General features: G+C 37.1%; 2 protein-coding genes across 3 annotated transcripts in view; both read left to right on the top strand.

Moving 5' to 3' along the window:
• The window catches only part of LOC126818321 (zinc finger protein 664), a 312,810-nt gene that overhangs the window by 186,755 nt on the left and 112,079 nt on the right, over positions 1-13,976 (top strand). The gene's annotated exons all lie outside the window — the stretch shown is intronic.
• The window catches only part of LOC126818271 (uncharacterized), a 66,498-nt gene continuing 56,992 nt past the window's right edge, over positions 4,471-13,976 (top strand). For both annotated transcript variants that reach the window (XM_050545597.2, XM_050545590.2), the window contains exon 1: positions 4,471-4,725. In XM_050545597.2, the coding sequence (XP_050401554.1) occupies positions 4,648-4,725 (78 nt within the window). In that variant the 5' untranslated portion in view covers positions 4,471-4,647. The remainder of the gene's footprint in view (positions 4,726-13,976) is intronic.

The raw sequence follows: 13,976 nt of genomic DNA, 5'->3' as shown, positions 1-13,976 counted from the left end.
TTCCTCATTTGTATGGAATGTCAGGTTGGGCAAGCGTTTATAGAAAGTGTAGGGAGAGAGAATGAAATGTTGTTCTAACCATTTTCTTCCGTCCTGGAGGTCGAGTGTTCGATCCCTGCATTGGCCGAGAAAGTTCATCCAGATTTTCCGGCGTGGTTTCCCATTGTCAGTAATGCAGGACGGAGGGGCTGACAAGGAAAGCTGTCTAGTTGTTCGGATGGGACGAAAAACCGAGGTCCCGTGTACACATTGGCGTGCACGTAAAATATCCCTTGGCAGTTGGAATTCGATATAAGAGTAGGCCGTAGTGCCGCTGTCCGGGCAAAATTGCCCTCATAGCACACTGTATAGCATATGCATGTCTTCATTAGCCCAGGTTAGGAGCAGAACAGTAGGACGTTAAACTCCATTTCATTTCATTTCATTTCATTTTCTTCCGTTTTAAATACTTGTGGAGAGAGTGTGTTTAACGTCCACTCGACACAAACTAGGTTATTTCAAACTAACATATGGTTCAACTCTATTTCAATAATTCGCTTGCGTGTAGGGGTCTTTAGCAGTGTGAGGAAACCGGAGGACCCGGATAAATCCATGAGGTTGGACAGTCGACCCTACTCCTTGTCACGTACAACCCCAATATTTCCAAAACGTTGTGTCATACTAGCGTGAGTCATGATCAGCTTTTAGCAGTGGCGTGTTAGCACGTGCATCATTTCAAAGGATCCAGGAGTCGCTACCATGTATATCCCTATCCAGTGACGGATTAACCACGGGACACGGTGCTGTCCAGGCCCCATGGCCCTCACATCAGCCCAGCTCCCTCACATTTTTTTTTAGTTGCGTAGAAGCGATTCGAGCATGTTCGGCCCGATGACTCCATCTGCCTGGGCAGAAATGGAATCCTCCGCGGCTAGATACCCGATACACGAGGCCTTTCATCGGATTTGGTGTCCCTTCATATAATAGTGAACCCGTGTTCCGGTTGACATCCGAGAATTCGGTGTAATCCGACGAGGCCGCATCGCACATTCGATGGTATCCGTGTTTCTTTTTTTTTTTTTTTTTTTTTTTTGATTATTTAGCGGGAAAAATGTATCAAGAAGAAACATAAAAACCTTCTTTAGTGGCAATATTTTGGTTACAACTTGTTGTGCTACTTGGAGGTGAAATCAAAATAACATTGAACCCATTTAGATTCGAATTTTGAGCGCAGGATCTGTCAACATTGTCCCTGCTAGTCTCGGGACGTACTATTTTTTTTTTGTTGCCGGTGAATCGAGGAACGTTGGTTTCTGCCGGGCTCGTATTCTTCGGCGTTTATCCCCTAGACTCTAATTATTTGATAGTTTGGTGCGTATGATATGTATAGACTACATTATTTACATTATTTCACGTTTTGGGTCGGGCTATGAGGAATTTTGCGGGGATTGCAAACTTTAGGATCCTTTTATGCGAGTGTTGGGGTTGTTTGTTTCATCGTGTATCATACATCAGCCGTGGGTTCTTGATTATTCATGTCCCCCACCGGTAGAAATCGCGCCGAAAAATAACTTCATATTTAGTTTCATTTGACCCACGTCCTGTTGAATCGTCATGAAAATTTGCACACACAATTGACCCCTGTCGGTTACTATAATATGTCGTAACGTGACGGCCTTCGTGGATATGATTCTCCGTATCAAGGCCTCCCCGTTATTTATCACTGACCGACTTCAAATTATGTTTAATGTTGTCACATGCATATATGTGTGGAATAATACTGCCTAAGTTCTGGTAACTTGTGATATGTTGGGGAGAGATGGGTCCATTAGTCTGCCGCTTTACGCTATAAGAAATACTATAAATATGGGTATCAAGAAACCTAACCCAACCCCTAATAATAGATATCGCTGGACTAATGAACCGATATAATAGATATCGCTTGACTAATGAACCCGCGGACTAGTGAACCTGCGGACGAGTGAGCATTCCCCTATCCTATATGCTCAATCCGTGGTTAATCCGTCGCTGGACCGATCATTTTAAACGATTCAGGATTTGCTACCATGTTAGTCTCCAGAACGACCCCGGGGCGTGCTACCATGTTAGTCTCCAGAACGACCCCGCGCGGGGCGCACGTGAATTATTGAAATAGTAATGTATCATAATCGTTTAGCATTTCATTCACCGGGTCATGCTGGTTAAAGGACAATATTGGTGTCAGTCATTATCACATATGTGATAGAACTAATTAAACATGTTCCAAATATAATTTTAACACAGAGATCATTGCTATGATAGCTGAGTTATACAGGTTTCCTGAATCGGAAGTGACGAACGCCAAAGGAAAACACGAGCCATCCCTCTATATAACTGACTGAAGTGACGAGTGATAACAGATACATGAGCGAATTTCTACTCACTAATAATTCCTTCCAAGACCAATAGTTGTTGTGTGAGACTGTGAGAGGATATCGGACAATTCATAAAAAGAATTGACTGTCACTAGATAAGAGAACACGAAAGAAAAAGTCCGTGCATTACCATGTTTTTATAAGGTATAGAATGAAAATAAACAAGGGAATGTACGGACTATTTCTATTTTTCTCGTGTTCTCTTATCTAATGACATTCAATTACTTTATTGAATTTTCAGGTATCTTCTTACAGTCCCATATAACAACTTTTGGTCTTCGAAGGAATTATTAGTGAGCAGAAATTCGGCCGTGTATCTGTTATCACTCGTCACATTAGTCAGTTATATGGAGTGATGACTCGTGTTTTCCTTTGGCGTTCGTCACTTCCGATTCAGGAAACCTGTATTACTCAGCTATCGTAGCAATGATCTCTGTGTTAATATTATATTTTGAATGTGTTTAACCAGCTCTATCACATATGGGGGATCACGTGGCTAAGTGGGTAAGGCGCTAGCTCGCTAGCCTGGAGGTCGGGTGTTCGATCCCTGCATTGGCCGAGAAAGTTCATCCAGATTTTCCGGCGTGGTTCTCCCTTGTCAGTGATGCAGGACGGAGGGGCTGACAAGGAAAGCTGTCTAGTCGTTCGGATGGGACGAAAAACCGAGGTCCCGTGTACACATTGGCGTGCACACATTGGCGTGCACGTAAAAGATCCCTTGGCAGTTGGAATTCGATATAAGAGTAGGCCGTAGTGCCGCTGTCCGGGCAAAATTTCCCTCATAGCACACTGTATGGCGTATGCCCGTCTTCATTAGCCCAGGTTAGGAGCAGAACAGTAGGACGTTAAACCCCATTTCATTTCATTTCATTTCATTTCATTTCTATCACATATGTGATAATGACTGGCACCAAAATTGTCCTTTAATTTCATAGATACAAATGTGGGGGAGGGGTGGAGCGCGGCCGCGAAACGTCAAAGCCCAGCTTAGGCATGGGCCTGAGGGACACAGGCCTAGGGACCCGCGGTTAAGGGGGACCCGCGGTTCATGGCAAAGAGAGAGAAAAAAAAATCAAATTCCAGTTGAAAGTTTCACGATAATCGATCTAATCGCGCGAGTGCGGTGTCTGAGCTATCCCTCAACCTTCCCTGTGAAGTTTTATATGCCATTTCCGCGGATTGTATGCCACTCGGAACTGAATAGATTTCGTATGTGATCAGATATTATTAGGGACCTTTCGGACCGGTTCGAAAACGAATACGAAAACTAAAACGTCATCGATTCGTGTGTACTTGTGACGTCAATCCGTCCATCATACTGCATGGCTTGAATTTCCGTCTTCATTTTAGCCTAGTGCAGAAATTCAGGACGTTAAACCTCCTTTCATTTTGTTTAATTAACTTGGGGGTTTTGGTGGACGAATGCTTTAAAACGTGTATTTTAGATCACGAGGTTTGCCATTGAGTCAAGACGTGTCGTGGTTTTGATTCTCGGATCGTACGTAACAAGGAGTAGAGTCGCCTGTCCTACCTCGTGAGTTTTCTCCGGGTCCTCCCGTTTCCTCCCACTACTAAAGACGGCTGTGCTCAAGCGAATTATTGAAATAAAATTGAACCATGTGCTAATCTCGAAATGGCCTAGATTGTGTTGAGTGGACGTTAAACCCCATCACTGTCTCTGCATTTAATGAAGCCACCACGACTACATGAACTGTGGAAGGTTGGTTTCGATCGAACGAGCTAATCACGCGATTGTGTCTCTCTTAATTAATTAACAGCCGCTTCATTCACAAGCCTATGCGATGTTATCCGTCAGTCATTGACAAGGTATCGAGAATAGTGTCTGGTTAATCGAGACAATGTATTTTTATCCAGCCTTCATCATTCCCAACGAAACAGAAACTCTGTATTAATTTCCAGTATCTAAATTTATTTTGCATTTCCTCAAAAGATAAAATAAAATTTCCTGTTTTATATTTAAAAAAAGAGTCAAATAATTGATTCCCGTGGCAAATCTAAATATAAAAGTCGCTAGTTCCTCACGAGCGGATCAACAGACGAGAAATTACTTCTCACTGCGTACTGATATTTTAGGTGTGAGTCGGCTCGACTTTGTGAAAGACAGTTTTAGTGGTAGTGATCTCTAACTAACGAAAGGCTAAATTGATCTTATTTTCGTCAAATATTCTTGGATTATACGGCTAGTCATTGGATTAAGAAGGTTTTATTTAGATATTTTGTGAAATAAGGAGTTATGCTCCCGAAGTGTATTGTATTTTTAACGACCCTGCTGGTCTTGTGGAGCTGCGCTCTGGCCAAACAGGCGAAAGAGGTGAGTCCTCATTCTTATTCTCTTCGTTCGTTCAATCAACACATCTCTCAAACGCAAGCTTGAACCAGTTTCACCACCACTAATATATGTGCATGCTGTCTATCTCCCCATCCTCTTCTCTGTGTGTTAATGTTTAAAACATTCTCGTATTGATACACGTATTTACACTAAACCATAGCAAAACTGTTGGGTGACAGCCAGAGAGAATAATTCTTCTGGAATCCCGGTGAAAGGCCGAGATCAATTCAAAGTAAAATCACAACTCATATAAAATTTGTCGCCTGTCCCTTTCCTTTATTATCCAAATGGTTATTTAATATTATTTATATATTTGGGCCTATTTGCCCCCCCCCTCCCACTATTTATAAATTGGTTCACCTATAATTTCTTCCAACTGGCTCCAGTTAAAATACATTCAACCGCTGTCCGCTGATGATGACAGTAATTATGTATTATTAATAACAACCTATCTAATTGCTATCTTACAGTATTACTGATTAGTGTCATGTTTCAGCCACACAAAGTTAAATTAATTAGGAACAGTAATAAGAACTTCAAAGATCTATGTTGTCCATGCAGTTTATTTTTCAGTTATACAAAAGACATCTTAATTGGCCATGTCATTTTGGACATCGTTACTAATAATACTAGTAAAGGTTTGGACATAAATACTATATAATACAGGACTTGACACACCTGGGTAGACCTAATGATATACCATACAGTGTTCGAAACACACCTGGGTAGATCCAGGCCTTCATGTAAAAGGAGCGTGAGCGATGTCGCTTTCCTGAATTTATTCACATGAAGGCCTGTAACCTAATAAATAAATAATAATAGTTTAACAAAGTAAAAGATAAAACTATAAATAAATAAGAAATAGGAACCACACCTTATCAAAGACTAGTTTAATTAAAATGTAATTAGTTGATAGGTTGAAATGAAGTTCAAAATGATTAAGAGACAGTCGTTATTTTTTAGAGATTTTTTAATAAGGACTAAAGGAGAGTTCTATCACAAGAAGAAGAGTTATGTCATAATAAGGAGTGTTGATAGACAACTCTGGCCAGTTGATAGACAACTCGGACCAGTTGATACACCACTCGGACCAGTTGATACACCACTCGGACCAGTTGATAGACCACCTACATGTAAACTATAATTACTAATTTGCTTCATGCATTATCGGAACTAGAAACTAAATTATGTAGAGTAGACCATAGCCAATGTAATATTACAAATTACCTTATACAGTACACCATTACACCATAACCAATGTAATTACTACATTTATCAATTATTCACTGTGATGCGATTTATAAATAATTCTCTAATTTCTCGCCATTTATTATTCTGTAATCAGGGTACAATGTATAAATACATCTTGAATAGACTGGTATATTATACGTACATGTAACATAACTAGTTAAGTAGGGCTGGTGAAAAATATTGATGTTGCCGATATCGATATCCAGTCCTCGTTTAAAGTACTGATATATTATACGTGTAGCTGTACATCTTAAATATACAGTATGAAAGATTAGATAAAGAACTGGTAGTTCTCACTATAATAATTAAAAACTTGATAATGTAAAGGGAATATGCTGAAAATTTCAGTTAAATTGATCCACTCTGAACCAAGAATTTAGCGATTGAATTTTGGACCTAGCCTTGATCATCATTACTAAAGTCGGTACGATAAAAACATAGTCTCGATTATCCATTTTTTGATTTAATCAAAAGCAGAAGACCGGGTTACAATCCAGTAAATATAGCAGGCTAGCGATGACATTGAGAGTTGATTAGGGTCTGGATAAGTTAATTATTGTCTAATTAATAATTTAGATAACATTTCAGGCCTAAAGAAAGACCTGCAATTGGCAGATTTAGCTCGTGCATAATGTATGTTTAACTAGACTGGTATATTATACGTACATGTAACATGTACATGTAGTATATCTAGAAAGTGATTAACTGTGATATATACATATTATATTAGTACCGTATACATATATTATACGTATATGTAACATGTAGTATAACTAGAAAGTACTGTGATATTATAACGATTGAGTTTTGTGAATATTAGTAATAATAATTATAAAGTACCGTTACATAATATCATACATCTACAGTAGCATACTACATGTAGACTGGCCCTGACTTCACAAACCATTCTCAGACTTACAAATTTACTCAACTTTTAATCACTGTTTATGAGAAACATCTTTGATCCAGAAAGACAAAACTGTGCACATAGTTTCTTATTAATGTATTTGATACATTAAAACAGCAAAAGTTTTATAAAAGGGCTATATTTTAGTTAAAATAATGCGGACAATTTTCAGTAAATCGTTAATATAAGCCAGAGAATACTTTATGAACTCTGAGTCTGGTATCTAGTATAAAGTACCAGTACAATGTATATATATGTATATCATACATGTAACTGTTGATTACTGTGATATATTTACAGGTTATTACTCAATTGGTGTATTATTATATAGAATCCCCGGTTGTATGTGACAAGGAGTAGCGTCATGTCCAACCTCTTGGGTTTTCTCCGGGTCCTCCTGTTTCCTCCCACTGCTAAAGACCGCTATGCGTAAACGAATTATTGAAATAAAATTAAACCATATGTTAGTCCCGAAATGACCTAGTTTGTGTTGAGTGGACGTTAAACCCCATCTCTCTCTCTCTATCTCTCTCTTTAGTGTATTATATACCGGTATATACATGTATGTAGATACTAGCCGGTACATGTAGCTAGACTGGTAAAACTGTTGACAATCTGTAGACATGTCTGATCAGTATATCATGGAGTGTTGAATAGCGTGTCGGGGGAAATAATGACGAAATGTCAAACACTATTCAAATAGTACAGCTGACATTTTTTAACTTTGGACTGAACTGGATGCTTTTTTTTTAAAAAAGAAAAAACCAAACTGAATAAATTCATACTCATAGCAAAATGAAAGACAACCATATCGGTCTATACAGGGATGGAACATACGTGTTGGATGGACCGCCCACGTTAGTGATCTCACTCGCCCAACATGGCTAACAGGAATGTTATATGTATGTATGTGTGTCAGGTCTGGATTAAGGGGGGAATCACGTGGCTAAGTGGGTAAGACGCTAGCTCGCTAGCCTGGAGGTCGGGTGTTCGATCCCTGCATTGGCCGAGAAAGTTCATCCAGATTTTCCGACGTGGTTTCCCCTTGTCAGTGGTGCAGAACGGAGAGTCTGACAAGGACAGCTGTCTAGTCGTTCGGATGGGACGAAAAACCGAGGTCCTGTGTACACATTGGCGTGCACGTAAAAGATCCCTTGGCAGTTAGAATTCGATATAAGAGTAGGCCGTAGTGCCGCTGTCTGGGCAAAATTTCCCTCATAGCACACTGTAGCCCAGGGTAGGAGCAGAACAGTAGAACGTTAAACTCCATTTCATTTCATTTCTGGATTAAGGGAGGGGCTGACTCCGCTGACTATGCTGTAGCTCGGGCCCCCAAATTAGTTTAAAAAAAAAGAAGTAAATATATTTTATTTATTAAGTTGTATTAGTTTGTGCCAAATCAAACTATCTACATCTATCAACCATACAGATATATACAAATTACAATTGTGTAAGTGCGATAGATAATGGCTAGAATATGCCACTTTTACACTGTTGATGCCAGTGCCCCGGTGAGATTTTCAGCCAGGGGACCTACAATGAAGCTTACTCTGGACCTGGTTCGTGTACATGTATACACGTATCATGTTTAAATTAGCTTATAATAGATATATTATTGAAGTTGATTAATTCAAATCTCGTATTTAATGTAAATTAATAGATTTGTTGAGAAAGATAAAACATGTCTGCTTTAACATGAATAATTAAATTAGTAAATGTACGTTGTAAAATGGCCTATTTTCACCAGATAAGAGTGATTTTTGTTGGTGGGTGATCATCAGAGTGTTTGTTTTGACAGTCACTGGGAGTTTTACTAATGTTACATGTTAAATAGGTCATACATACTTCAGGGGGGGTTGGATTGCTGAATGGTTAGTGTGTGCGCGTTGTATCATAAGGTCTGTCAATGAGTCCACTGTCGTGGTTTCGATTCCCTGGTTGTACCTGTCCAACCTTGTGGGTTAAATTTCTCCGGGTTCTCCGGTTTCCTCCCACTGCTATAGTCCCCTATACATGTGCTTCATAGGGGAGCCACAGTGGCTCACTAACCTCCTGGTGCTTGGCTCTCACTTGTCAGTTACAGCACCCATAGGCCGGACGTAGAAAGTATTGTCCATGTAGTTGTTAGTGTATACATTGGCATGCCCTTAAAATATCCCTTGGCAGTTATATTTGTTTCTCTGTCACTACACATATAGCCATTGAAGTGAAAAAAAACCATATGTTAGTCTCAAAATGAAAAAAACAACATATGTTAGTCTCAAAATAACCATTGAAGCATCTCCTTCTGGTGTTATTTATATCTTGTATAACTGAAGGCCCTCTTGATATTCCATTCATTTCCTACTGATCTTATTTATTGTATAACTGAAGGCCCTGTAGATATTCCATTCATTTTCTATTGATGTTATTTCTTGTATAACTGAAGGCTCTCTAGATATTCCATTCATTTCCTACTGATCTTATTTCTTGTATAACTGAAGGCCCTGTAGATATTCCATTCATTTCCTACTGATTTCTTGTATAACTGTAGGCCTATAATGGCTACAATATATAGGCCTACATGTAATTTACATGTTTAAAACAAGATTATTGTAAACAAAGCAAGATTTTAGTAAACAAAGCAAGTTGTACATGTATGTAGTATAATATAATAATGTATTTTACATGTTGACTAGTTAATTATATGTATGTGATTTTCACATATACATGAATCAAGAAGAGATAAATATTTATATAATTTTATAAAAATATTTAATTATATTAACAAACTAACAGAGTTGTTGATAAACACTCTTTAATTTAATCTAAATCATCGTAGACATTCAGAACCCTGTGATTTCCACTGTTCGTTTCTAAAAATTATCGACACGTCAGTTTGTTGAAATTTGTTCCACGGGCCACATTTAAACTGTTGGCGGGCTGGATCTTGCCTGCGGTCTGGATCTTGCCTGCGGGCTGCATGTTTGACACCCCTGATGTTCAGTATGTAAATAGTTGTTTAAAAAATACAATTATATACATGTATGTATAATAATTATTGAATAGCCCGCAGTACTTGTTCTATGATATACATTGTATATGTGTTATATACATGTAGTAATACCTACAGGCTATGATTTTATCATCTCATTCTAAATCTAACAGATTTTAATCACACTTGTGGCGTGAAAGTTAATTATACCTTCATGTTTTATTGTTGTCAAGTTATTTAATAGTTTCCTCCGGATATACTACCTGTTGACATTTTACCTGCTTTCTACCTGTCACGGATATACTGCCTGTCAACCTGATGACAACCAATATGAGCGCCATGAACCACACTACACCCAAAACTGACAAGACGTGAAATGAAATGAAATGGGGTTTAATGTCCTACTGTTCTGCTCCTATACTGGGCTAATGAAGACGGGCATACGCCATACAGTGTGCTATGAGGGAAATTTTGCTCGGGCAGCGGCACTATCGCCTATTCTCATATCGAATTCCAACTTCAAAGGGACCTTTTACGTGCATTCCAATGTATACACTGGACCTCGATTTTTCGTCTCATCCGAAGGACTAGACTGCTGTTCTTGTCAGATTCTCCGTTCTGCACCACTGACAAGAGGAAACCAAGTCGGAAAATCTGGTTGAACTTTCTCGGCCAATGCAGGGATCGAACACCCGGCTTCCAGGCTAGCGAGCCAGCGTCTTAACCACCTAGTCACCATGGCTCCCAACTGACAAGACAAACCTATGGACAGGGGAACAAGACAAACTTGCCTAGGACATGTGCGGCATAGGAGCAGACTACATGTATGACTACAAACCAGGGCCCTGTTTCTCGAAATCTTAACTAAAGATAAAATCCAAATTTTAGTAGATACTTCAATTTTGATTGGCTAAGCACTAAAATCAATCAAATATTATCCAATCAAATTACTAAAAGTAAAATTTGGATTTATCTTGGTTAAAATTTCGTGAAACAGGCCTCAGGAACCTACAAGTACATGTACCCAAGGGTCAATATGGGCATGGAAAATTTAGTCTTCACTGGCTACTAAATGCTAAAAATTTACTAGCCAGCACCAAAATTTTAGTAGCCAGAAATTACAATGCTATTAACTGTAGTCTGTAACGTAAATCACTACTAGATATTACGCGTTGTTTTTTTTAATCTTTATCATAATGCTAAATATAAAACAATGCAGAAAAAAGAACACCAGTTTTGATTTAAATAAATTTTAATTTTAATAATATTAAAAATTACAATGACATTTATAATGAATGAAACACAACATACTGAACAGTTTAAAGAAAACAATTAATTAATGTACAAAATGAATATCATCATTAACCTTTGGTTTAGCTGTTAAAATTCTTTTATTCAGAAAGAGCTTAAAAGATTTTGTTTTTTTATACATTTTATTCATATATAGGGAATAACTTAAATCTATGGGTTAGAAAAATGGGTCAACAACATGCGTAGTCGGACATTTTGTATACATTGCCGTAAGTTAGAAGTTGGAATGATTTTCGGCAAATGGTAAGAAAATATATGAATGTCGTAAATATTGTCGTTAAATTGGAGTTATTTCCCCTAGTAAGTTCCGGTTTTACGAAGCGCTGAATAAACAAATTCAATTTTGTAAAAAAAAACTTTGTAATTATTTTAAAACGAGAAAAAAAACTTACAGTCAAGTGAAAATTTTAACTAGCCAGAAAATATATTTGGTCGCCATGGCGAGTGTTTTAGTCGCCATGTAGAGTCTTGCATGTACCGTACTATAATATCATCGCAGACATCTTGGAATGTGACATTCCAAATAGATGTAGGCCCCTATCTCACTTTACCACTTTCAGTTCATGGATGGTTTATTTTTAAAAGATTTGTTTGTTGTTTATTTTATAAATTTATCTCAGTTCACTCTGTAACTCAGTGTTTTGGTTTTTGAAAATTCTATATTTGTTGATGTTCTGTTCTGATTTGTTTGAAAAATATATCCAATTTCAAAATTCACCCTGAGAAACACATATGACTGAAAGTTTAAATGTAAGCTGATATAATGTAATAGTTTGAAATGCAGTGACACCTAATAATGAAATGGACAGTTTGTTTTTGACCCAGATGAAAAGATCCATTTTAAGCTATGAACTACTGACTGTATTGTCAACTTTACAAGTTTATTTTAGCAGATTCTTGTATATGGATATTGATTATTTATAGAGAACCTCAGAAAATCTGTTATTAGAATCCATGTTGTATTTGTTGTGGAATAAGTTAAATCTGTTATTAGAATCCATGTTGTATTTGTTGTGGAATAAGTTAAATCTGTTATTAGAATCCATGTTGTATTTGTTGTGGAATAAGTTAAATCTGTTATTAGAATCCATGTTGTATTTGTTGTGGAATAAGTTAAATATGTTGTACTTGTTGTAGATTAAAGATACATGTAGTTAAAGATACATTATGGGAGATTCAATAACGAGTTGGCAGTTCTCACTATAATAATTAAAAACTAGATAACGTAAAGGCAATTTGCTGAAAATTTCATTCAAACTGATCCACTATGAACCGAGAACTAAGCGAACGCTATTTCTGCCTAGCCTCGGTCATCATTACTAAAGTCAGTACGATAAACAGCATAGTCTCGATTATCCATTTAACCGTTTAATCGAGAATGAAAGTTATGCAGTAAATCGGCTCACAATCCACTTAAGATCGCAGGCTAGCGATGCCATCTAGAGTTGATTTTGGTCTGGATAAGTTAATTAATGTCTAATTAATAATATAGATAACATTTCAGGCCTAAAGAAAGACCTGAAATAGACAGATTTAGCTCTTGCATAATGCATGTTTAAGAGTTTAATAAAGAGTTGGCCATTCTTGCTATAATAATTCAAAAATAGATGATAAAAAAAGAAAATATTCAAAATTTCATTCAAATTACTTCATTCTCAGCCAAGTTATCATTGTTTGTAGTTTTGACAAGATGTGTGCACAGTGGTATAATCGGGACTTAGCCTTGATTTCTCATTTTTAAATTAAATTTTTAAATGGCAAACTGTTCTAATCGAGAGTCGATTATGGTCTTGTTTTGTTTATAAATGTCTAATTAATAGTTTATACCTGAGAAATCTGATGCCATCCAGAGTTGATTATGGTCTGGATAAGTTAATTAATGTCTAATTAATAATTTAGATAACATTTCAGGCCTAAAGAAAGACCTGCAATAGGCAGATTTAGCTCGTGCATAATTTATGTTTGTTGTGGATTAAGTTAAAAGGAATACCACAAGAATATACACATATATATCTTTTGTTTAAGATTTCAAAACTTTAATGGTTCTCATCCTACATGTGTATTTGAGAAGAGCAATGGCAATCATGTAATTCAATTTCCCTGGACGAAATCAGAAACAAAATTTATATGTTGCGTGTCTGAAGAAGAAAACTTCACATGATTTTGACCTAAATGTGACTATCATACATTGTACATTCTTATTTACTGAGGGGGTCAAGAGGTCGTGGTATATAAAACTGTCTTGTTGTATATGACATACCTATCTGTACTGTGTAGATAGTCATATCTATTGATACCTGTTATACCTATGTGTGGTATAATAATAGATACAGTTTTACCTGTGTGTATCCGGTATAATAATAGATACAGTTTTACCTGTGCCAGGTAGAATAATATACAACATACATGTAGTACATATTTAATACACCACACCTGTTGTGGTTAAAGCTTTTTTATTTAGATATTTGAGATTTTTTTTTGAAAAATATAATTAATGTCATTTAATACATGTATATCCTCACATGTTGTGGTTAAAGCTTTTTAGATATTTGAGATTTTTATGAAAAATATATTTAATGTCATTTGTGTCGATGTTATAAGAAGTTTAGGGTGGTTCATGTACTAATATTTGTGACTATCATCTTTCTAGTCTCGTTCACCCAGAACCTCCTAATCTTCTGGATGATAGAGACTATCGTCTGTCTGAGGGTAAAAGGACAGCTACATGTAGTGGAGGCAAGTGACATGTACATGTATGTTTGGGGTGGGCATCTAATACTAGATACATGT

Source organism: Patella vulgata, chromosome 1, assembly GCF_932274485.2.
Source record: "Patella vulgata chromosome 1, xgPatVulg1.2, whole genome shotgun sequence".
Lineage (NCBI taxonomy): Eukaryota > Metazoa > Mollusca > Gastropoda > Patellidae > Patella > Patella vulgata.
The sequence above is the reverse complement of the archived record's forward strand: the minus strand, read 5'-3'. Positions and strand labels throughout refer to the sequence as shown.